The sequence below is a fragment of the Dendrobates tinctorius genome, unplaced genomic scaffold (assembly GCF_039654945.1).
Source record: "Dendrobates tinctorius isolate UK_male_01 unplaced genomic scaffold, ASM3965494v1 ptg000007l, whole genome shotgun sequence".
Taxonomy (NCBI): Eukaryota; Metazoa; Chordata; class Amphibia; order Anura; family Dendrobatidae; genus Dendrobates; species Dendrobates tinctorius.
This window is the reverse complement of record NW_027361675.1, coordinates 55,589,739-55,615,294: the sequence shown is the minus strand read 5'-3', so window position 1 is coordinate 55,615,294 and position 25,556 is coordinate 55,589,739. Positions and strand designations below refer to the sequence as shown.

Genomic DNA, 25,556 nt, shown 5'->3' with positions numbered 1-25,556 from the left:
CCGCCAATTATTGGTGTGGGCGGGATTACACTCGGCTCAGCATTCTGTTCACTGCTATCTTTACAGCGGAGAAAACAGATTCTATCAAAACTTCACCAAGCAGCCCAGTAAGTGAATACTTTGTTTGGAATCAGGCTCTCTTGCCCTATGCTATGCTGTTCCCACATTATATAACATTAGCCTGCTGACAGATTCCCTATAATTTAGGTGTTTAATTCAGAATAAGTTACCCCTGTCCACATTCTATTGCTAATGTTTGACTAATGCTTTATTAGAAAAGATGTGTCATGATTTGAACAGGGTTCTTGCCCTGCACTCACAGGGTTAAGTGTTCGTGGCCTCTTTCTGGATCTGGGAGGGGTATTTATACTCACTCTTTAACAGGGTTCTCTGTCAGCTATACTGTTGTTCTGGTGTGTCTGAACCCTGGTGTTCGTGTATTCTGCGTTGCTTGTTTGCTTCCGGTGTATGACCCGGCCTGTTCCCTCACTCTGTACTCCGTCTCTCGCTTTGGTACTATTGTCTTCTCCAGTTCTGACCTTCTGGCTTGGCTTTTGTTACTCCATTACAGTTTGTCCCTATTGTACCGTCTATTGCCCGTTCTGGTTTACTAACCTATTGCTACGTCCTGACTATCCATTCTGTCTAACCCTTTGGCACTGTATTGCTATCTCGTGCTTTGACCCTGGCTTCATCTGATTTCTGTCTCTGTCTATGCCCCTTGGTAGCATTGTCCTGTAGTTACCTTTCTAGGAGTTTCCCTGCAGCTCCTAGATCTGTGGAGCTTAGGCCACGCCCCCAGCAGTCATGTGCTTCAGGTCCTGATACTCTGAAGCACGCATCATCACTGCTGCTTCCCTGCTCCACAGGTATCTTTGATCACTGTCTTTGTACTCAGGACACCCGCACTGGCTCAGTGAGCAAGTACAGTGCGGGGCTCCTGACAAGATGATTGTCCTTACTATATAATATGTGATCTACTTGCTTTTTGATTGTAGCCCCAAGCAGTACAGAAAGCTACATTTCTGGTGCAATCTGAGGCCTAGAGGTTAACAATTCCCTATCATTTTATGGGGTGATAGAGTGGCTAGAAAAGGCTTAAAAGGGGAAGCAACGACACTCAAAAATCATATTCCTTTTTTTGTTTTATAAAACCTAAAAAATGAACTTAGCTGAAATACTGACCCTGATGTGGAGATATGGGTACCTTAGGAACATGGACTGGGTTGGTACAATGGTAAATGAATACACAATTACTAATTTTCACATGTCCAAGAGGATCAGTCCACAATCATAAAAAATCTGGTGGTTAGTGCGACACAGTAAATAACATAGCTGGCATATGATACATAAAACTCATTTTAATAAAAGATTAGGCCTTATACATTTTTTTGAGAATACGGTACATGTGCCTCTCTTTAGCTTTGAATATTACCGTATACAGAGTATTTTGGAAATAAGGAGTCTTAGAATGGGTTTGAAACATTTGCTAATGTACAAATGTTATGAAAGCTACAAGAATAATGAAAAAATACAATTACAGGCATTAGAAAAAATGATTACTATTCTGCAATAGATGCATTTTCAGCAATGTATAGGCTTAAAAAAAGACTGTGGCTTTCAGGTTTTATTCTACTGAGCAACATATATTTTCGCGTACACATATTTAACCAGATTTATGTTACCTTTGAGTGGGTCAATTGAGTCTATCATTAATGGAAAACCTCTCTCTTTCACAGCCATGGGCCACTCCACTGCTAGCATGAGCTGTCGAAATTGGTGCTCGTAAGTACCAAGGTACGACACTAATCCTGCTGCCATGGCCGTACTTCCAGGGATCCCACTGAGCCTGTCTGGAAGGGAGCTTACAATTGCTGAGTATTTCTTGTTCTCCTCGTCAAGAAGCTTCAAAAAGATTAAAGATATTATAGACAGTTAAATGGAGTTGTCAAGTTATATGTCATTTTATAGGATTGAGCTCGGGGTGGGTTATCTAAAGGGCTAGGATCTTTCCAGGCTGCTTCTGTATTGTTATTTTCTTAGCCTTAGAGCATCACTCATCTCCCGCTTGCAGATCAGTGTGGAGTAAACCAAAAAACGACATCATCCTTTTTTATGCAGCTTATGGATGCGTGTTCAGAATATGCCTTCGTAGAAATCGGTGTTCTAACTTTTTTTGGGCTATTTTGTATAATAAATATTTATACTACTTTATTGATGTCTATTGATGTTGATGTCTCCAAAACACAGGCCCTATACCTGTATTTCTGCATGTTGAGTGCATTTTTGTCTAGACTTAGTAATGCAATATGATTTCCCAGGATCACACAGATATAAGATAGGTGAAAAGTATCCTAAACACCATCAAGACTTGTTTATACAGTCAAAAACGAGACGCTTTGTGGCCCGTCAGGTAATCCCTGTGAGCCATACAGCCAAGAGGAAGGTCCTACTATGCTATCATGCTCTCTGACCCTTTCAGTCAGGATATTGAGGGGCTCTACTCTATTTAGATGCTTCCACTAGTATAGCTACATGAAGACATCTTATATATACTCTAATTTAAAGGGGACCTTTCACCAAATTTTTAATGTTGAGCTGGACACACGATATATTAGTGCCGGAAAAACGGAATAAAACTTTTCTTCGTTTGTTTGTTTTTCATTTCGCCCCTCCGTTGCAGCGATATTAGCAATCAAAGAATTGGCACATAATGAGATAACTTTATTTATGTCCAAGTGGGTGTTATCAGATAGCAACTCATACAGGAGAAGTGCACACCCCCAGTGGAAACACCCCTTTAGTCTTAACTATAGTTAACTCATTACGTGCCAAAAACTTGATTGCCAATGTCTCCGCAATGGAGAGGCAAAATAAAAAAAAAATAATAATAATGTTTCATTCCACTCCACAGCCACTATTTTATCGTGAGTTCAACCCATCATGTAACATTTGGGGAAAGGTCCTCTTTTTTGATAGCGTGTTGTAACTGAAGCCAAATCACTTTTCCCCTTTAAATCTGTTAGAAAAGTGACAAAAGTGCGAGATAAATCACATGTTAAGAGCAGGCTGATTTCAATAATACATTTATTTTAAATGTGTTTGTCAGGCAATGATTCCCTAACAGCTAATCCTTTTTAGGTAATTCATGTCTTCAGTTGAAGAACGAATATTGGGAGAGTGCAGATAATGGCTAAGGATGTCTACACAATATAAATTATTGCCTTGATGAAACTTACCTGAGCTATTTTTGTTGCTTGATCCAACCTCTGGGCTATTTCAATAGTCCGCTGCTGTTGCTTATTTTTATGCACGGTTGCTTCCTCAAAGCCTTTCTCTAGGTCAGTCAATCTTAAAAGTAGAGCATTCTTTCTCTGCTGTAAAGTTGTCATTTTCTGTTCTGCTTCTTCTAAAGCAGTAGTCATTTCTGACACCTTATTTTGTAAGGGTTTTACCTACAAAATATCATATGTTGAGATTGGTCAACAGCAATTTATAACTATTGCTATATGTTATACTCGGGACTGTGACTGTGTTAGTGACAGGCAATTTCTGGAATTGTGGAAATAGTGGTTAATTACTAATACATAAAAACACTTGAAAATAAAGATTAATCAATAATTTGCAGAAATCACCCTTCTTTGACCTACTCTCAGTGCTTGCAACACTACACAGTGCAGTTGTCAGGATAAAAGCCCTTCGTTGGTAGAATTCTGAATAGAGTTTAGCCAGTTTGCCTTTTTTTAGTTGTTGAAGGAGAGCAAAGTTGGATTGAGGAAAGGGAAAGTTAAGACACCATACCTTGCTTAGCACTGTAGTTAGCAGTTATGTGACACTACAGTTAGCAATATGGTGTACTGTGGCAGTGGTGTGGGCACTAAAGAAGGGAGAATCGATTCACAGCACTCCAGTCGATTGGATAGGTCAGTAATCTGTGACAGATGGAGAGGAGGCCTACAAATCTCTTTACCTCCGAGCATTCCTGGCTCTTTTCATCATGAGGCGCATGTGAGCAGGTTGTGGGATGCAGTACTGGACAAGAGACAGAGCAAGAGTTAATGTAGTTTTACTTGAATAGAGGTATACTCCACGTAGGGAGGAGATAGGATAAATAGTTGGTATACGGAATGAGGTAAAGAATGTAATAGAGATAGTAACAGTTCTCAAGGGTTAAGTTATCAGTCCGATGGCTTCCAGACTGGATAGTCCACAGTGGGTACAGTGGTGCCAGAATGGTCAGCGCGTGGTGGATCTGGTGTCGACTTGTGGGCGTCCTTGAGCTGAATGACGAAGGCAGCGGCTTGTCCTCGGCATCTTTAACGGGTTCCTTGGTCCGGGGTTTGCTGTGCGGGGTGCAGTACAGTCCACAACACTAACGGAGATTAACGCGGCTCAACATATGTATACCGGGGAGTAAGAGCACAGTTCACGGTTAGTCACCCAGTACTTCCTAAGTGGTGCGCGCACGTTACTCACGTCCCTGGAGCATCTGGCACCTCACGCTTGAAGAGTCAGCAGGCACACAGCAAGACACTGGTCACAGTCTTTGTGAGTTATCGCAGGGAAGCACGAGCGTGGGCTTGCGCTATTCCGGTGATCAGGAGTCAGAGCACTCACTTGTCCCTGCTGCGTGCTGCTTGTTCCCGACAAGTCTATCTGCTCTGTAGTGCAAAGGTTGGTCCGGGTCTTTAAGCTTTCCCCCAGACAACAGAGGAGACAGTCCCGACAGTTTCGGACACAGCGCAAGGCAGGTACCCCTGGTCCGGTCCTTCTTCTTACACTCGCCATTCCACGGGTGAGATTTCTTGTAGCAAGCGTTGACATTTCCCTATTTCTTGGACGATCCATTTCCAAATAAATTGGTCTTGGTTGTATCTGTTAGGAGGTACCCAGGCCATTGTTCGTTCAGTGCGCCGTAAGTCAGAAAGAGTAGTTGAATCAGGCTGAGTAGTCAAGTAAGGTTGAATAGTCGAATCAGGTTGAATAGGCAAGAGCAGAGACTTGCCCGAACCCAATAGAGCAACTTCTTCAGGAATTTCAGGTGCCTGCCCCTCTTCTGGGACTATATGTGGTAAATCAGAGAATTCTTCTTCACAATCAGTAGCTAAGAGAGGAGGTACTTCGAGAACACTCTGCACCTCCTCCACTTGATGCAGATCTCTTGATAAGCAAGGACGTAGCATGTTCTGATGGACCACTCAAGTAGGGGCGTCTTTCTCCCCCTCAGATTGGACTTCATAGACGGGACCTTCAATGCTGATTCTTCGTTTTACTCGATACAGAGCTTTTTCCCCATCGGTACTCCAGCTTGTCTCGAGGGCGCTTGTCTGGGACCAACACATGGCCTCTGGCTAGAAGAGCTGTCCCTTGCAGGGGTGCTGTCTCTGGATGCTCAAGTTCCCAAAACTTAGTCTGCATAAGGCGGTGTAATGTTTGCAGCCAGTGACAATGTTCTCGAACCCAGGTGGACACCCCCGTTAGTGGGTAGTGGGATCCAATTCCAGCTCAGTATACTCTCTTCCCGGTCGGCCAAATAGCAGGGTATATGGCGTGTATCCAGTGGTGTGATGTACTTGGTTATTGTACACCCAAACTAATTCACCTACGAATTCAGGCCAATGGGCCTTTCTGTCTTCCTCTGGCGTCCTCAACATCTGAATCTGAGTACGGCTGAACCATTTACAGGCTCCATTTCCACGAGGATGGTAGGGCTTCATCAGAGACTTTCCAAGCTGGTATATGCATTGTAATTCTTCCATTACTCACCCCTAGAAACAGGCACCTTGATCAGAGTGGATCCTCTTCAGGCAGCCGTACACTTGAATGAAATTCCTGCTAATGGCTTGTGCCGCCGATTCAGCAGTTTGATCCCGAGTCGGAGTCACAACAGCAAATTTGGTGAAGTGGTCAGTCATCACTAGGCAGTGTTCATATCCAAGGGAGACCGGACCTATCATCAGATATTCTATCATTAACACTTCCAGAGTGCAGAAGTCACGATGGTCTGTGTGGGAGCTCGATCTTCAGGAGGTTTAGCTAACTCACAGCTTCTGTATTGTCGACATGCCTCTTCATTGAGGATGGTAGACTAGCTTCTGTAGCCACTGAAAGGTCTTCTCTTGACCGAAATGAGCTCGTCTTTCATGTGCATCCGTGGCCATCTTATGAAGCAGCGTCTGGGGAATCACAACTTGCCAGGTAACACCCAGTTCACATTGCAGCTGAATCTTCTGGTATAAATAACAGTCCATCTTTGAGGTGAAGCCTTTCCACTGTCAAAGGATCTGCAGAGTTGCCGGGTACAGGGCGTCTCTCTCTCTGACTGGGTAGTTGTTTTAGGGTTGCCCACTGTCTCTTTTGAGCGAGTTCCCCATCTTCCTGTTGTAATCAGACCCATTCATCACGGTGTCATCCCAGAATGCCTTCTCTGGATGCTGTCTGAATATGTTCCTGCATAGCCGCCAACATCCTGGCAGAATCACGGAGCTCAGGGATTTCATCAGCTTCCAGTTCTTTGTCCCGGTTTGGTCCAGGTCTCTCGTATGTCACTCAGAATTAGAAGTTTGCATTGAGTGTTCTCAGCTCCCCTCTTGTAGGTGATTCTATATCGATACTTCACCATTCAAGCCACCCAGCGCTGCTCCAGAGCCCCTAGCCTCATGTTTTCAAAGTGAGCCAAAGGGTTGTTGTCCGTTGCGTACCAGGACTTCGCACCCAGACAAGTGCCTGCAGCTCCAGTTTTAATGAACTGTAGTTGTCTGGATTTTGCTCAGTATTGTGGAGAGACTGGCTCGCCTAGGCGATCACTTGCTCTTTACTGCCGTGAATATGCGATAACACAGCTTCGAGCCCATACAGACTTCCATCAGTGTAAAGAATAAATGGTAGGGAGAAATCTGCGTAGGCCAGCACCAGTGCTTCAGTCAAAGCTATCTTCAAAGCTCGAAATGCCTCCTCCTGGCCATCTCCCCACTGAATAGTTCTGTTCTTTGCACCAGATGGCATCCCTTTCAGCAGCTCCAGCAGTGGGCTCACAATGTGAGTGAAGTTCTTTAAAAATCACAGATAGTACTCGGTAAGCCCCAGGAACGCCCGAACATCTTTCACAGTCTTGGGAGTGGGACATTCCTATACCGCTGCAACCTTTTCATGGGACGGTCTCACCCCATCAGCTGTGATGACATGTCCCAGATACTCAATCTGAGTGCGAAACAAATGACACTTCTGAGGCTTCACTTTCAGGCTTTGTTTCTAAAAACGACTCAGCACCTGTTCCAGCCTTTGCAGATGTTCCTCAAACGTGGCGGCATACACAATGATATTGCCCAGATAGATGAGAGTGGCCTCAAAATTTAAATTACATACACACTTATCCATGAGTCGCTAAAAGGTCCCAGCAGTGTGAGCAAGGCCAAACTGCATCTGATTGAATTCAAACAACCCCACAGGTAGTATGAAGGCTGTTTTTGCTCGGTCATGCTCGGACATGCATACTTGCCAATAGCCACTGGCTAAACCCAATGACGAGAAGTATTTCGCACTTCCCAGGGCAGACAATGACTCTTCAATCCTGGGTAGTAGACAAGAATCTCGCACAGCGCAGGCATTCAATTTCCGATAGGACTCTGCGTTTCTGTGTGGACTATCTTTCTTCCACACCAGCACAATGAGAGCGGCCCTCAGGCTTTGGCTTTCTCGAATAACACCACTCTGTAGCATTTGTGTCAGCATCCTGTTCACCTCTTGGTACATTTGCGGTGGGATCTGTCGGTATCGTTCTCTAATGGGAGTGGCATTTCCAGTTGGAATTTTGTGGGTGATTGCTGTAGTGCAGCCGAAATCATCGTCATGACGGGTAAATACTTCCCGATATTGCACCAGTAGAGCTTTCAACCATTGCACCTGTTCAGGTGAAAGTTCCGTGAGTTCAGCATGCATTTGTTCCAAGATTTGGCACCGCTCCTGTAGGTGCTGGGGTTCTGATACAGTAGACATGTCTCCCGCAGCTGTCCAAGGATTCTGTCACAAAGTGATTGGCCCAGTGTGACACGACCCACCAATCAGTCGGTCACTAAATGGCAAAACAAAAAACACACCAGGAAACACCAGGGAAAGTTTAACAACAGTGGGCCCTGCGATAGGGAACGGGGAAATGGACACCTAGTGCACTAACCTGAAGATGTTCACTGCTCTTACTACCGTCCCTATATGGCTTTTTTCAACCCGTCGCTGAGCAGGATACCTAAATCCTCACTTGCCCTACTCCTTTCCCTAAGTATGGAATTGGCAAGTGAAGACACTGGTCTCACTGCAGCACTAAGACAACACAAGGTAAGGTAAAGCAAACACCACAGGGAATTGGAAACACAAAAACAGCACTTTGCTTTCTCTGCTGCAATGCACCGCACAGCAGAGTAAGGCACCAGATCACAGCATTCAGCTGAAGCACCATTGCACCAGCAACCTCCTGTCGTCAGCACGGTTGGTATTCAAATGGACCTGTATCACCAACAGTAATCTGATGCATCACGAGACCTTTTGAAGGATGGTGGGAGTGGTCACCACCTGCATCAACAAACTCAGCAGCAATGCAACTACACCAGCGGCCACCGGGGAAAAAATTACATTTACCCCCGATGGCCAGAAAAGAAAAAAGTTTTAATATGAAACGCCAAATCTGCCACAGATCCAAAAATGGATCGTGACAGATTCACTGTCAGTTGAACAGCCTGTGGTGGTATCAGCTTTTCCGGCATGCCCAGAATTTGTGTCACTTCACTCCTGGGTGGAAGCATGAGGTTATCTTCCCCCAAGTTAACACATCGCACTGGTACAGTTCCGTCGTGCACAGTAGCTAACGTTCGTGCAATGAGAAGCCCTGGAGGTAGCTGCTCCATCAGAGTCTCAATTCCTTCCAGAGGGGTGCAAGCTCGGATGGGCAGGGTGAGCACAGTTTGGCCCGGTGGTAGAACAAGGTTGACTGGTTGGCTGCGGCTGGAACAATCACTTTTCCCAGTGTCTTCCCATCACTAGAGGTTTCTTGGGCTTTGACAACACGGATCAACTGCTGGAACACTCTCCTCTGAGGAGTACGAGGGATCCACTGCTTCAGGAACACATCTGTTGACTCGTTGATAAGTCTCCAGAGTTCCTTCAATAAGTTCATCCCCAGAGTAACAGCATGACCATTGCCTGCATCTTTGGTGGTCAACACCACTCCCTTTTTACCTCAAACAGTAACTTGCATCCAGACCACCCCTGCGACCAGGATGGGTTAAAGATTAGCAGCAGTCAATTTTATCACCGAGCCCCGTTTGGGCTGCATTGTTTCGGGGAAATGTCATCTGAAGTATGTATCATGCATCATGGTCACTTGAGAGCTGGTGTCAACGAAACAACGTATGGCCCGGTCATCCATTTCAGCCCAAACGTAAGGACACATGGAAACTAGACTTGTGGGACTTCTAATTCTCTTTCTTGACTGTTCAAGCACTGGGCAACATCCCCCAGCCACAGAGCCTCCTAATTTAATGGATGGTTTAGAAAGGGTCGCCCATGTCATACACAACCCCAAGCCAATTGTCCAGTCTCACTGTAGTTGTAGCATGTAGGCAGTTCTTCTCTGTGGGACGTCCTCATTTCCCGACAAGGCTCAGGGCCAGTTCTACCAGTTCTACCCCCGGACAAGTTTGATGATGCTCTGGGTTTCTTCTTTGACTCAGACAATTCTCATATATCATGGATCTCTTTATGCAACACTTCCACTCATCCTGGTTCGGTAGCCATGGTCACAGATACCTCCCCGCTCTGGACCTTCCCTGTCCCCATTGGTACTGTCAACCCTTGCTCCTGTTCACGCGCGCTTCGCTCCCGACTTCTACAAAGACAAAGGTCATATGCAGATTTGCCCGCAAGCACTCCCGCAAGGCCTGTTTCAGTAGTGCATCTCTCAAGCCTGTCACCAACTGATCCTGCAATACTACGTCAGTAGACCCTATGCCTACACCATCTTTCTTGATAATTACAGTATGGATCTCCTGTAGCACAATCATGTACTGGGTCACAGTCTCCCCCTCCCTTTGAACACAGCTAAATAAATGCATGTGTAATTCCTCTACATCTGTGGGGTCTCTGTGTGTTTCTTCCAGTATCTGAAGCATGACAGAATACCTCGCCTCTTCATTCAAAGCCAACATGGCAACCTCTGCCTCTAACGCGGGGTCATGGGGTGCATCCTCATCATTCCCCTGACCCGCTCAGTCCAATCCCAAAGCAGAGTGTTGCTTCCAGAAAATTTCAGGAGGTTATTTAACATTGCTCCCAGGGATATGCTGGACCTTATGGCTGGACCTTGAGGCTCAACCTGCTGCTCCCCCAACTGCTTGCTCTGCCACCTCTGTACTGTTGGACTGCATCCTGCTGACTATGCCAAGTGTGAGCAGGTTGCGAGATGCAGTAACGGACAGGAGAGAGCGCAAGAGTTAACTTAGTTTTACTTGAACAGGGGTATACTCCACGCAGGAAGGAGATAGGAAAAACAGTTGGTATACGGGATGAGGCAAAGAATGTAATAGAGATAGCAACAGTTCTCAAGGTTAACTCTCAATCCGATGGCTTCCTGACTGGAGAGTCCACAGTGGGTATGGTGATGCCAACACGGTGGATCCGATTTCTTCCTGTGGGCGTCCTTGAGCCAAATCCTGATGGCATCGGCTTGTCCTCGGCGTCATTAATGGGTTCCTTGGTCCAGGGTTTGCTGTGCGGGGTGCAGTACAGTCCACAACACTAACGGAGCCTAACGTGGCTCGACAGATGTACTCCGGGGAGTAAGAGCACAGTTCACTGTGAGTCACCCGGCACTTTCTAAGCAGTGCGTGCACGTTACTCACGGGCCCGGAGCGTCTGGCACCTCACATCGCAGGAGCCAGCAGGCACAAAGCAAGATACTGGTCACAGTTCTTTGTGAGTTATCGCAGGGAAGCACGAGTGCGGTCCTGTGCTATTCTGATGCTCAGGAGTCAGAGCATGCCTCATGCTGCTTGTTCCCGACAAGTCTGTCTCCTTAGGCGTGCACTGAGGCTTCCTCCTAGTAGCCATGCCCCCTGCTCTGTAGTGCAAAGGTCGGTCCGGGTCTCTAAGTTTTCCCATGGACCACAGAGGAGACAGCCCCAACAGTTCTGGACCCAGCGCAAGACAGGTACCCCCGGTCTGGTCCTTCTTCTTACACGCAAATGATGTCATACTAGCCCAGCAAATCAAAAGAATAGCCAATAAGTAAGATGATTTGCAACCCTCCTGTCTAGCAGTCACAGATTACTGACCTGACTGACTGACTGGAGTCCTGCGAATCAATTCTTCCATCTGTAGTAGGCACCAAAACAAGCACCAATACTTGATATTATGTGAGTACTGTTGACACTACTCAAACAATTGCAGTAGTCTTTTATTAACAAAAATCCAAGACAGTATATTCCAGATGGAGCATGAATAATACATATTTTCAAAATACTTAATTCCACTAACATCCTAACTATCAAGCATATTGCCAATGAGCACTGGCTATCATATCTAATCCAAATATGAACATTGAATAAGGAAAATAAAAGAAGTTCATCCTCATTGTTCTCTCATTTCTCTAACACTCTAGGGAAGAAATGAAAGAGGGTCGCCTCTTGATCTCCTCATTATGTCTTCCCCTTGTTTTTTTCACTTACCGTACTTATTCGCCATCATTCAGGAGGTAGAGGAAGGTGGTCTTCACTCTTCAGGAATATGGAAAACTTCATTGTGCTGCACTGAGAACCTCAGCTATATATTTATATGACCTAATATTGGTGTTGATTTTCTCACATGCTTGAAGCCAGTTGACATATGGGTCAACATAGTAAAACTTTGTCAAATGGAGTACAATTAAATACCGGTTACTTAGAGACGTTTTTGACTGCTTTTTATCAATTGTACCAAGGAAATCCATATGCAATAATTATATTTTTATAGCCTTGTTTATCTGGGCAGCAATTCGATTCGACAGTTGTTAGAAATACAATAGTATGTAATGTGTGGTAGTGAGGGTGGTAAATGGCCATTGTGTTGATTAAATTACAGGATATCCAGGCAGAAAAAAATAGTCTTTATGGTAAGCAGTATTAGCAAGTGCTAGTGCTGAAGGGAGAATGCCGGATGCCATTTCTAGCCGATGTATCTGTTAACTGTCAAAGACATTAAGCAAATGATTTTATAGATCATTCATGTTTACATCCATATGACACCCAAAATTTCTTTTGTTATAATTTCAAGTAAATAAGCACAAGTCTCTTTCAATTAACTGGTAGGAAATGTATTTAGGTGGCTGACGGGAACTATTTACGGGATTAACGATCACTAATTTATGAATATTGAGCAGCATTTCAATAATCTAGGCAGAATAATCACTTATATCTCAAGCCAGCTTTCCAAACCATTCTACTCTCCAGCAATCACTCAAAGGAAGTTAAATGATTCTGATTTATAACCGTAACCTACAGGGCCCAGTACATTTGCTCTATCAGTGTGTAAATTGTACAAATGCAATTCTCGCCACCTCTAGAGAACCAATTTAAGTCAACATTATGCATGAGCTGAGCATGCTGGAATTCTCCACTCTCTTATTTAACTCATTAAATTTGCACTGAACATCTTGCAATTAAAATTTCGCACATATTTCTTCGTATGATTGACATTTGGCCTTGGTAAAAATCAGTTTAAATTGGTTTCTTTGAACACATGAAGGAACCGCAATAGATTCAGCAATGTGTTTCTTCTTAGATAATATGTATTAGTTCTTTGAACCTGATGACTTTCTAATAGATATCATAAAGTGAAATTTACAAACCATTTAAAGTTAATGTCTGTAAAATATTTACGGATAGAAAGAGCTGGGCTTTTAGTGGCCTCACAATACCAATTAGATATAAATGTATTGTTTGGCTGGCCCACTAAAATACAATAGGATTTCAATCAAATACAGGAAAGCTGAGATATAAAACCTTAAAGGGAACCTGTCGCCTTTGAAAAATGCTATTTATCTGCAGTTATAAGGTTAATCTACAGGTAAATTGCATTACAATGCTTTCAGGCCGCCTTAATAAAAGTGCAGCTACCGGGAGAAAATGAACATATTTATTCCTGGGAGCCACCGGCTTTCAATCATGGGGAACGTGCACAGTCATTGTTCACCACCCCACTCACATGTGAGTGGCAGCTGTAAGCATGTTCTGACACTTTGACAGCTCGTTCTGCACAGTTGTGTTAGTGGTGACCGTAGCCACTCTGTGCATGCACCTATGGCTGAAAACCAGCCGTTCCCAGATAGAAATTAGTTCATTTTCTCCCAGCAGGACACATTTAGGAAACCCTCTGGGCAGCATTGGAAGGCTAATTATCTTCAGTTTAACCCTACATCTGAAGGTAAATAGTAATTTATGAGGTAACAGGTTCCCGTTAAACCCTTTACTATGCAGTCAATTTCCGTTTTTGCATTTCCATTTTTTCCTCCCCGTCTTCCCAGAGCCATAACTCTTATTTTTCTGTCCAAACAGAAAAAGGAGGGCTTGTTGCTTAAGGAATGAGTTGTACTTTTGAAAGACACCATATGTTTTACCACATGGTGTACTTGAAAACGGGGAAAAAAGACAAGTGCAATGAAATTGTGGGAAAAAAAACAACACAATTTTGACATTGTTTTTGGAAAATTGTTTTTACGGTGTACAATTTGTGGTAAAAATGACCATGCAATATGATTCCGCTCATCAGTATGATTACGGTAATATCCAATATGTCCAGTTGTTATATTATTTTAGTAGTGAAAAAATCAGAAGTTTGCAAAAAAAAAAAATTTGGGGAGTTGTGTCGCCATTTTCTAAAATCCGTAACATTTTTATTTTCCAGCCAATGGAGCTGTGTGATGGGTTATATTTTGCAGGGTGAAACATTTTTATTAGTACCATTTTGGGATGGATGTGACTTTTAGATCGCTTGTTAGAGCATTTTTTGTGGAACTGTGGAGACTCAAAAAACATAATTTTGCCCCATTCCAGAAGTATGGTATGAATTAAAAATTAGTAAAGTAGGGGATATATGGGATGGACAGCACCCTCTATCCTTTAGTGAGATTAAGAACAAATTCCATATCCCCTTTGCACAATTCTCATTCTACCTTATTTTGAAAGATATTCTGCAGAAATTTTTAAGTAGTAGAGCTCTAAACTTTGATATTATTGCCTCTATGTTTACTAAGCCTAATAATAAATCGACTTGGTGCCTAAAGACTATCTATTCCCATTTTAATGAAGATATGGAGTATACAAAAAACGCATATATCCAGAAATGGGAAAAAGATTTTAATACTACATTTGAAATAGAAGAATGGGAAAAGGCTATAAAATTTTCAAACTCCTCAACAATCTCTATGACTATGCGGGAGTCGTTCTTTAAAACATTGACTAGGTGGCACTACACCCCGATTAGACTTTCCCATATAGATTCCAAATACTCTCCTTTATGCTGGAGAAATTGTGGCCTGCCGGGCAACTTATACCACACATTCTGGAGCTGTCCCAAACTAAAAAAATTGTGGAAAGAGGTCTTGGACCATGTAGGAAACTTTTCGGACCAAAAGGTTAAGGTCACTCCGCAATGGCCCTGCTTTCTCTGGGTACTGAGAATATCAACCCTTCTATTAGATTTGTTATGCTACATATTTTCCTGGTAACCAAAAACACAATAGCGTTTTGGTGGCTAAAAACCGCTTCGCCTTCTTTTTCAGATATTTTAGATAAGGTTCGGATCCATAGTTCTATGGAGAAAAGGTTTGCTTTTATTAACAATGCCTTACCCGATTATCACTCTAAGTGGGACCTATGGAACCAAAAATTTTCCTAGTTTAAAATTACTTACTATTTGAGTTATGGTACAGTGGGGCAAAAAAGTATTTAGTCAGTCAGCAATAGTGCAAGTTCCACCACTTAAAAAGATGAGAGGCGTCTGTAATTTACATCATAGGTAGACCTCAACTATGGGAGACAAACTGTGAAAAAAAAATCCAGAAAATCACATTGTCTGTTTTGTTTTCATTTTATTTGCAGATTATGGTGGAAAATAAGTATTTGGTCAGAAACAAAATTTCATCTCAATACTTTGTGATATATCCTTTGTTGGCAATGACAGAGGTCAAACGTTTTCTGTAAGTCTTCACAAGGTTGCCACACACTGTTGTTGGTATGTTGGCCCATTCCTCCATGCAGATCTCCTCTAGAGCAGTGATGTTTTTGGCTTTTCGCTTGGCAACACGGACTTTCAACTCCCTCCAAAGGTTTTCTATAGGGTTGAGATCTGGAGACTGGCTAGGCCACTCCAGGACCTTGAAATGCTTCTTACGAAGCCACTCCTTCGTTGCCCTGGCGGTGTGCTTTGGATCATTGTCATGTTGAAAGACCCAGCCACGTTTCATCTTCAATGCCCTTGCTGATGGAAGGAGGTTTGCACTCAAAATCTCACGATACATGGCCCCATTCATTCTTTCATGTACCCGGATCAGTCGTCCTGGCCCCTTTGCAGAGAAACAGCCCCAAAGCATGATGTTTCCACCACCATGCTTTACAGTAGGTATGGTGTTTGATGGATGCAACTCAGTATTCTTTTTCCTCCAAACACGACAAGTTGTGTTTCTACCAAACAGTTCCAGTTTGGTTTCATCAGACCATAGGACATTCTCCCAAAACTCCTCTGGATCATCCAAATGCTCTCTAGCAAACTTCAGACGGGCCCAGACATGTACAGGCTTAAGCAGTGGGACACGTCTGGCACTGCAGGATCTGAGTCCATGGTGGCGCAGTGTGTTACTTATGGTAGGCCTTGTTACATTGGTCCCAGCTCTCTGCAGTTCATTCACTAGGTCCCCCAACGTGGTTCTGGGATTTTTGCTCACCGTTCTTGTGATCATTCTGACCCCACGGGGTGGGATTTTGCGTGGAGCACCAGATCGAGGGAGATTATCAGTGGTCTTGTATGTCTTCCATTTTCTAATTATTGCTCCCACAGTTGATTTCTTCACTCCAAGCTGGTTGGCTATTGCAGATTCAGTCTTCCCAGCCTGGTGCAGGGCTACAATTTTGTTTCTGGTGTCCTTTGACAGCTCTTTGGTCTTCACCATAGTGGAGTTTGGAGTCAGACTGTTTGAGGGTGTGCACAGGTGTCTTTTTATACTGATAACAAGTTTAAACAGGTGCCATTACTACAGGTAATGAGTGGAGGAAAGAGGAGACTCTTAAAGAAGAAGTTACAGGTCTGTGAGAGCCAGAAATCTTGATTGCTTGTTTCTGACCAAATACTTATTTTCCACCATAATCTGCAAATAAAATGAAAAAAAAAACAGACAATGTGATTTTCTGGATTTTTTTTTCTCAGTTTGTCTCCCATAGTTGAGGTCTACCTATGATGTAAATTACAGATGCCTCTCATCTTTTTAAGTGGTGGAACTTGCACTATTGCTGACTGACTAAATACTTTTTTGCCCCACTGTATTTACTGCTTCTCTGATTGTCTGCTTGCCTTAAAAGTATTGCAGAAAGGTAACAAAGTCTTCATCATTTGTCCTAATTCACTATTTGTCTTATCTAATTTTAATTTATTTTATGTGTGATGTAACACTGTAGAGTAGAGTTCTCTACTTTTTATTTTCTTCCTATGTTTACCCTTCCTTCCTTCCCTGTAAATTATTATGAAAATTTAATAAAAAATATATAAACAAAAAAAACATAATTTTGCCGTTCTTGATTTTTTTCTGTTTAAAGTGTTTACTAGAGATGGGCAGACCCCGGATGTTTGGATCCGGCGGGTTCAGCCAGTGAGTTAAAAAAAAAATTCAGGTCTGGGTACCAGAACAGTACCCGAACCCAGACCCCATTCTCTTGAATGGGGGGGCCCGAATATCCACTAAGGCTGCGTTCCTGGCCAGGCCCTTGAACTGTAGTGACCTTGGTGAGATCTCCACTAGCACAATGAGAAAATCTCATGGTGCAGTGCTGACCTCAGAGAGTTCACAGTAGTTCACTGAGAAATTTTTGCACCATGAGGCTTTTTCTCATAGTGCAAGCTGTGATCTCACAGAGGTTCCAGCAGTTCAGGACCCCTGCTGGGAACACAGCCTCAGTGTACTGCGGTAACCTCGATGACGTCACTGTGGTTCTCAGCCTGGAGAGTCGCATCTTGGCACCGTCCAGATTGAAAGCTGTTTATCCCCCTGATATGGATTATGTTAGGAGTCTGATTTCTGCCCTCGCTATGCAGGAATCAAGACCCTCACATTCTGCAGTCTCCTGCTCTTCGTTTACTGCAGAGGAGATTGCAGAGGAAATTGCTTTGCAGCAACTCTCTCCGGAGGCTAAGTCCTTCATTTCATCCTCTGAGCATGCTCCTGGGACGATCTCCCATTGGAGCTCAGGAGTCAGGTGCTCAGGTCCTGCTCCTGGTTCCATTGGGTCAGCTCAGAGTTCTGAAGACTTCCAGAAGGTCCCGTTTGCTATAAAAAGTGCGCATGGCTGTTCCGCCATGCACTAGTATGGTCATACTTGCTGATGTGTGTATGTTGATGGATGCATGTTCTGGTGAATGACTCATTTGAAACCCCATTCCTTTGATAATATGAATGTGTGAGGGATTCAGTTTAGCCAGTACCAGTGCCAGCGCGCTATTGCTCAACCGACACACCTGCTAGCATCTAACATCACGCCTGCGCTATTTGCGGTGTTACTCTGCGGTATTCTCTACGCCGCGCTGTGGTAGCAGCTTTCACGTGCGCTTGCAATTGCAACGCTAGGCACACGAGTATTACGGTAGGTCTAGACGGAGTTAGTGCCGCCATCTAGGGCTTCTCCTGTGACCAATTACCACGTGTGCGTTGCTGGCCCCTGTGCCTCTAACAGGCTCAGCGACATTATATTTTCTCTTTTGTTTATAGTAGCTCTGTGAGTTCAACAGAGTTTGTTTAGTGCACCTGGGTGACATCTAACCCCGTGCACATTACAGCCAGATTGCTCTGCCACCACCAAGCAGCGGTTTTAACAACTACCGCACGGTGGACCCCGAGCGGCGAACAGACTTTATATATATTTTTTATTTAGTGTGTTCCACCACTCATAACATTATACTAGCACCAGGGTCTGGCTAGTGATGGCAGAACAGCAGCAACTCCTACAGTGCATATGCCAGCTAGAGGGCCACGTGGTTACTCTAGAGAGGGCTCTCTCAGCTGCGCAAGCCACTGATGCTGCTGTCAAAGCACTTTCAGACGCGGTAGGCCATATGTCCATGTCCTCCCTTGCGCCGACAGTGACCCGCCTCCCGTTGCCCGATAAGTTTTCTGGTGATGGCGCCTCCTGTAGGGGTTTCATCAGCCAGTGCTCAATTCAGCTGGAGCTGCTGGCTGAGCAATTCCCCACGGAATGGGCCAAGGTGGCATTTATTGTTTCCCTACTGTCGGGCAAGGCGTTGGAATGGGCTACGCCTTTATGGGAGCGTGGTGACTCTGAGATTCGGACCGCTGCTCACTTGCTAGCAGCCATCAAGCAAGTTTTCCTCGGTCCACGGGTCACACACGACATCTCTCTGCAGCTGCTTGCCTTGTCTCAGGGATCCCTCTCGGTTAGCCAGTACACCGTCTGTTTCCGTACACTGGCGTCCAAGCTGGAGTGGTCCGATAAAGCCCTTATCCCTGCTTTTTGGAGAGGTTTAGCGGAGCACGTAAAGGGTGCTCTCTCTACTAGAGAGATTCCCACGAGTCTGGAGGAGTTAATTTCAATCTCCACCCGTATTGACCTCCGTTTTTCGGAGCGCGGTATGGAGCGTGCTCACTCCAAACGGAGGGGTACTCCGGCTCCCAATTTTTTCGAGCCTATAGAGCTGCCCAAGCCAGAGGTTCTATCCCCAGAGCCCATGGAGGTGTCTCGTGCCATTTTTGAGACATGCCCGGCTCAAGATTCCATGTGCGGTTGTCACCGTCTACACGCTGTTGCTCAGGATGACAGTGTCCCGCAATGGTCTGATTGTGAGTCGGTCGGCGAGACCTTTGTTCCTCCTCGCCTGAGGCCTAAGATTCTCGCGTGGGCACACGCGTCCAATGCGGACGGCCACCGTGGCTATATGCAGACCACGAAGCCTCTGGCTGGGTAGTATTGGTGGCCGCACAGGGCTCGGGATGTTAGAAGGTTTATTCGGGCGTGCACCTCGTGCTCGGGATAGCCTTCCTAGACGGAGTGTGGCGACGGCCGCCGACACACGGCGGCGTTCCCCTGAAACTCCCACTCCCATCATCTCCCGGGTGTCCCTTTTAAAACCTGGCAACCTTGCCTCCGCTGATACCTTCCGTGTGTCCCGGTTTACTGTGTCACCTACCAGGACATCAGGCTCGCCTTCGGACGAGTCTGAGGCCTGTGCCACTGTCGGGCGCAGGCTGGTGGATCGGAAGGTTCAGGGAGGGGGGCCCTAGGAGGGGGGGTAATGTTAGGAGTCTGATTTCTGCCCTCGCTATGCAGGAATCAAGACCCTCAGATTCTGCAGTCTCCTGCTCTTCGTTTACTGCAGAGGAGATTGCACAGGAGATTGCTTTGCAGCAACTCTCTCCGGAGGCTAAGTCCTTCATTCCATCCTCTGAGCATGCTCCTGGGACGATCTCCCATTGGAGCTCAGGAGTCAGGTGCTCAGGTCCTGCTCCTGATTCCATTGGGTCAGCTCAGAGTTCTGGAGACTTCTGGAAGGTCCCGTTTGCCATAAAAAGTGTGCATGGCTGTTCCGCCATGCGCTAGTATAGTCATACTTGCTGCTGTGTGTATGTTGATGGATGCATGTTCTGGTGAATGACTCATTTGAAACCCCATTCCTTTGATAATATGAATGTGTGAGGGATTCTGTTTAGTCAGTACCAGCGCCAGCGCGCTATTGCTCCACGGACACACCTGCTAGCGTCTAACATCGCGCCTGCGCTATTTGCGGTGTTACTCTGCGGTATTCTCTACGCCACGCTGCGGTAGCAGCTTTCACGTGCACTTGCAATTGCAATGCTAGGCACACAAGTATTACGGTAGGTCTAGATGGAGTTAGTGCCGCCATCTAGGGCTTCTCCTGTGACCAATTACCACGTGTGCGTCGCTGGCCCCTGTGCCTCTAACAGGCTCAGCGACATTATATTTTCTCTTTTGTTTATAGTAGCTCTGTGAGTTCAACAGAGTTTGCTTAGTGCACCTGGGTGACATCTAACCCCATGCACATTACCGCCAGATTGCTCTGCCACCACCTAGCACCGGTTTTACCAACTACCGCACGGTGGATCCCGAGCGGTGAACACACTTTATTTACATTTTTTATTTAGTGTGTTCCGCCATTCATAACAGATTATGGCGTGGGACAGAATGATGGATAGGTGAGGGATATGGTTGCTTTTTATTTCTGTTTTATTATAGGAGACGAAGGCTTCAATGGAATGGGCGATGACGTCAGTATGGTTTAGTTTTGAATCATTAAAGGAATATGTGTCATTCTTTCAATTAAAAGACTTTATTCTGACAGTGTGTTTATTTACAATGCAACTATAGGATTAGTAATGGATAGGTGTCTTATAGATGCTTTTCCATTACTAATCCATGAGCCTGATGTCACCGAACAATTCAAAGGTGACATTAACACCACAAATATGAACTCCACTTACCACAGCTCCAGGGCAAGTGGGAAGAGCCAACAAGTGCCAGAATTGGCACATCTAAAGTTGCATCTTTTCTGGGGGCTGTGTGCTGCTGTTCTTAGGCTGGGGGCAATACCAATGGCCCCGTACCAGCCTGAGAATATCAGCCCCCAACTGTCTGCTTTAGCAAAGCTTGTTGTCAAAAATGGGGGGAAACCCCATGTCACTTTTTTAAATTATTTAAATAATTTAAAAAAATGGCATGGGGACCCCTCTATTTTTGATAACCAACCTTTCTAATGCTGACAGCTGAGGGTTGCAGCCTCCAGCTGTCAGTTTAAGCTGGCTAGTTATCAAAAATACAGGGGAACCCACACCAGCTTTTTTTCTATTATTACTTTGTTAGAGCACAGGTGCTGACTGATGAATACTCCCATCAGCTGCTGCCTGCTCTCGCTGTTATTAGTGGCAGAAGGTGTAGGCTGATGGGTCTACTGCCCCCATCAGCCAACGCTAGTGAGCGAAGGTAAACTTTTTACCTCTGATCCCAGCTGGGAGCTCACACTGTCATATGACACTGTGGGAACTGTGGCTGTCTGTCCGGTGGTAATGATTTTACAGCCGATTAGTAGCAGTGTTTGCCACGTGGTCACGCACAAGACAGCATGACAAACACTCGATGTTTGGTGAAGTCTGTGTTCAGTGTCCGTGCCCGAACAGTATTGAACTTTTACTTTTGTTTTTTTTTTATATAATTCTTTAACTTTTTTTACTGTTCATGTTAGTCCCCTTAAGGGACTTGAAGATACTATTGTCCGATCACTTGTACTATATACAGCAATGCCATAGCATCGCTGCATATAGTAGAAATCACGGTCCCCTTTTACGCCTGGCCATAGGCAGTGTTTCAAAGAAGCTCTGTAATGACAAGCATGGGGGACACCAGTCATCTCTTGGCTGTCATAGCACCCCATTGGCGACCAGCGATGATGCCACAGGGGCACCGATGGGCAGAGAAAAAGACAAGAACTCACATTGGTGCGCTTTAAATGCCACTGTCAGAGATTGACAGAGGCATTTAACAAGTTAGCAAAGCACTTCTCCACCCAAGATTGTTAGGGGTAGGCCCTTGCAGGCCCTTGCTGTAATACACAGCCATCACTTGCCCACTTCCAACATGCGCCATACGTATACGGTAGTTGTCATGAGGGGGTTAAGCACATAATTTTGAGCAAAAGTTTGCAATATTTACCTTGCAAAATGTCTCCAAAAGAACACCAATTCAAGAAGAAAATTGTATTTTGGGCTTCTTCAAGAGTTGCATTTTTGCATACTTTGTCAGGTTTTGACATACCCCCTAACAAAACTGGGTGAAATGCACGTTGGGGTGCTGAGCTACACAATGACAGGACTCTACATTTATACTATATATGTCTGTATGCATATTTAATTATTATTGAAAAACAATTCAAAACCTTCATAACTATTAAATGTGGTCGGGAACTAGTTAGATAACCATCATAATTCCCCCACCCAATAATAGGGACAAATTAAATAATAGTGGAGTACTCAAAATATCATGTAATTCAAGAAAAAAGTTAGAGTAACCATAAACCACAATAGGATGTAAAAAAATGTAAATCTTTATTAATACAAGTTAAAAACAGTATCACACATATATAAACACATAATAAAGGTAAATATAAAAGGAATAATCCCAGTGTAGCGCAGAGTGAAGCCCCCTTCATGTAAAGTGGCAGCGGGCAAAAGAGCCATATACTGCCAATATGTAGCATAAACTGGACAACAAGGTATTTAATAGTTATGAAGGTTTTGAATTGTTTTTCAATACTGTTTGTTACTGTGTTATCCACAGCTGGTGATTCAAAACAGATGGACTTTCGTGCCCGTGACCAATCGTGGCTGACGCGGCTTAATGAGGTGTTTAAGGATAAATCTCCGGTGATTTTAGATTCACAGCTTAAGGACATTAAGGAACAGACCATACGGTTAAAAAATCTCTTATTAAAAAGAACCAAGCTATGGTGGAATAAAGCGTTCCTGGAAAAATATCTTAGCAAGGGACTGATCCCTCGGGGATTACGTATTCAGTTATTCCCAGCTTTCCCTATAGATGATGTCTCTTTTAGAGATAACTGGGAAAGGATCTCTACAAGATCCTCTAAGGAATATATGGAACTATTAGTCCAACTTGATAGCACCAAATTGGGTATATTGGAGACTGAGATAGAAGCTTTACAATCAGAATTAAAAAAGAACTTATCTCCCGATGCTTTAACCAAACTCCAGGAGGAGTTGGATGGAGACTTTACTAAGTGGGAACAAAATATTTGTAAGAACAAATCACAAAAGTTCCAGAGGGATGTTCTTGATTTTCAGGATAATAGAGTATACAGGTGGAAGGCGACTCCTAAACGGGATCGTTCCCCATCTGCAGTTAGGTCTGATTCCATGTCCTCATTTGCCTCTGCCGAGGAATCAAGGCAGACATCCAAATCTGGAGCCAAAGTGAAAGACTTCTCTAGTAGGAATACTCGTAGCAATAGAAGTCGTCATACAGGAAGAAGGAAGGTATATCCCTCACCTACTTATGGGGCCAAGACTAAGCCCAAAGGCATGGAGGTAATTAATCTTTCAAATCATGTTATTTCTAATGACCAACTTGACCTCCTGAGTTTGGGCTTGTCCTTCGCGCCTAGTAACGGCTTCAATTTCTTTACAGCCGTGAAAGATGTACACCTTTTTTGTCGAAAACTAATTTTAACCAAGTTGCATAATGCACGTCGTTTGCATACAGGTGTGGATAATGATATTGAGCATCAGGCATTGTTGGCCCTTGAGAACCTGTTGAGAGAACAACAAATGGAATCTACAGGTACGTTTCCTAAAACAGTGATGCCCAGATCTACGACATTTCCTGCCTTATCGATATGCCCACAAGTTGAGATATTTTGTAAAATGGTGATTAAGGAATTTAAAAAGATCCCTACAAATATCTATAGAGACAACTTGTCATTTAAGCAAAGAAAGGCATTGAAGGAGTTACAACAGATCAATGATGTAGTTATTAAGGCTGCCGATAAAGGCGGAAATGTTGTTATCTGGCCCATTGATAAGTACGAGAAGGAGGCTTTTCGGCAGTTAAAAAACAAGGATACTTATCAGCAACTAATGAACAATCCCACTGTATCATTTGCTCAGTCCTTGGAGAGAATATTGTTTAATGCATTGGAGTCGGGCCTGATTCCTAAAAAAATATTTGATGGACTCGTGACTAGGAACCCAAGGGTTCCAACTTTTTATTTGTTACCCAAAGTACACAAGGATCTAGTCAATCCTCCGGGTCGTCCCATTGTGGCTGGCATAGGGGGGCTATGCGATATGACATGTAAATTTATTGATTATTATTTGAAACCTATTGTCGAGACGCTGCCCTCCTATGTCAGGGACACCACAGATTTGTTGAACAAGATTAATGGGATTACCCTGGAGGATGACATGATCCTTGTGGTTATCGACATTGAGTCACTGTATACGTCCATTAATCATGTGGACGGATTGGCGGCAGTGCGCTTTTATTTGGAGATGTTGAGTCAGGATGGACATTGGTGTGAATTCCTCATGGAACTCTTGGAATTTGTCCTGTCTCATAACTACTTTGTTTTTAAGCATCAGTTTTTTTTGCAGAGGCGTGGCACTGCCATGGGTGCGGCTTGCGCCCCGTCCTATGCAAACCTGTTTCTCGGTTTTTGGGAGAGGCAGGTTTTCTTTGGGGGCGGGGCGCTTGCCGTAAACCATGTGCAGTGCTGGTATCGCTATATCGATGACGTTTTTGCCATTTGGCAGGGGTCGTCATCTGATCTCCAGGATTTCATGCATCATCTAAATTTGAACACTTTTAATCTCAAATTTACTTATAAATGGCATAGATCTAGTATTGAATTCCTGGATGTTCTAATCAGGGCTGATGCGGGAGGCCTGATCCAAATGGATTTGTTCCGTAAAGAGACAGCGGTAAACTCTTTACTGCACGCGTCCTCTGCTCATATTCCACCAATAATTCGTGCCATCCCTAGGGGGCAATTTTTAAGAACAAGGCGTATTTGCTCTACAGAGAGAATGTTTGAAAAACAGGCTAAGGATTTGGGGCATCGATTTAAGGCTAGAGGGTATAGTAATAGATGTATCAAATACGGGTATAGGAGGGCCAAGCAGGCCTCGCGTGATGATTTATTAGCTAAACCCATTAGCACTCGGCAAGACACCAATAAGGACACTATTTGTTTTGTATCTACATCAAACTGCCAGTGGGATCGAATGCGAGAAATTTTTGATAAATGTTGGCCCATTTTACATACGGATACCACTTTGGCAGCACATTTACCTTCACGGCCAAAAATCGTCCCTAGACGTAGCTGGAATTTGAAAGATCACCTAGTAAAAAGTCACTATGTACCCACAATACCATCAGTTCGTGGCTCAACCCGTATACAGGGATGTTTTCCCTGTGGGAGATGTGTTGCGTGTCCCAACATTTGTAAATCTACATCTTTTACTACGTCTGATGGGAAAAAGACTTTTTCCATTAAGAGTTATATTACATGTAACACATCAAATGTGGTATATTATGCCACGTGTCCCTGTAACAAAATATACGTTGGTCTTACGTCCCGAGAAGTTAAAGTCCGGGTACGCGAACATGTTAGGGACATAGCGGCATCTAGAGATATTCAGGATATTTCCAGCTTAAAAACCCTCCCGAAGCATTTTAAATTGTTTCATAGTGCCAATCCTAAGGGCTTATTAGTCCGTGGGATTGACAGGA

General features: G+C 44.2%; 1 protein-coding gene across 1 annotated transcript in view; it reads right to left on the bottom strand.

The window, feature by feature from the left end:
• Positions 1 to 25,556, bottom strand: part of LOC141086031 (uncharacterized) — a 971,752-nt gene that overhangs the window by 453,703 nt on the left and 492,493 nt on the right. The window contains exons 69-70 of the mRNA XM_073571764.1: positions 3,240 to 3,455; positions 1,686 to 1,905 (exon numbers count right to left, since the gene is read on the bottom strand). Coding sequence (XP_073427865.1) covers positions 1,686 to 1,905; positions 3,240 to 3,455 — 436 coding nt within the window. The remainder of the gene's footprint in view (positions 1 to 1,685; positions 1,906 to 3,239; positions 3,456 to 25,556) is intronic.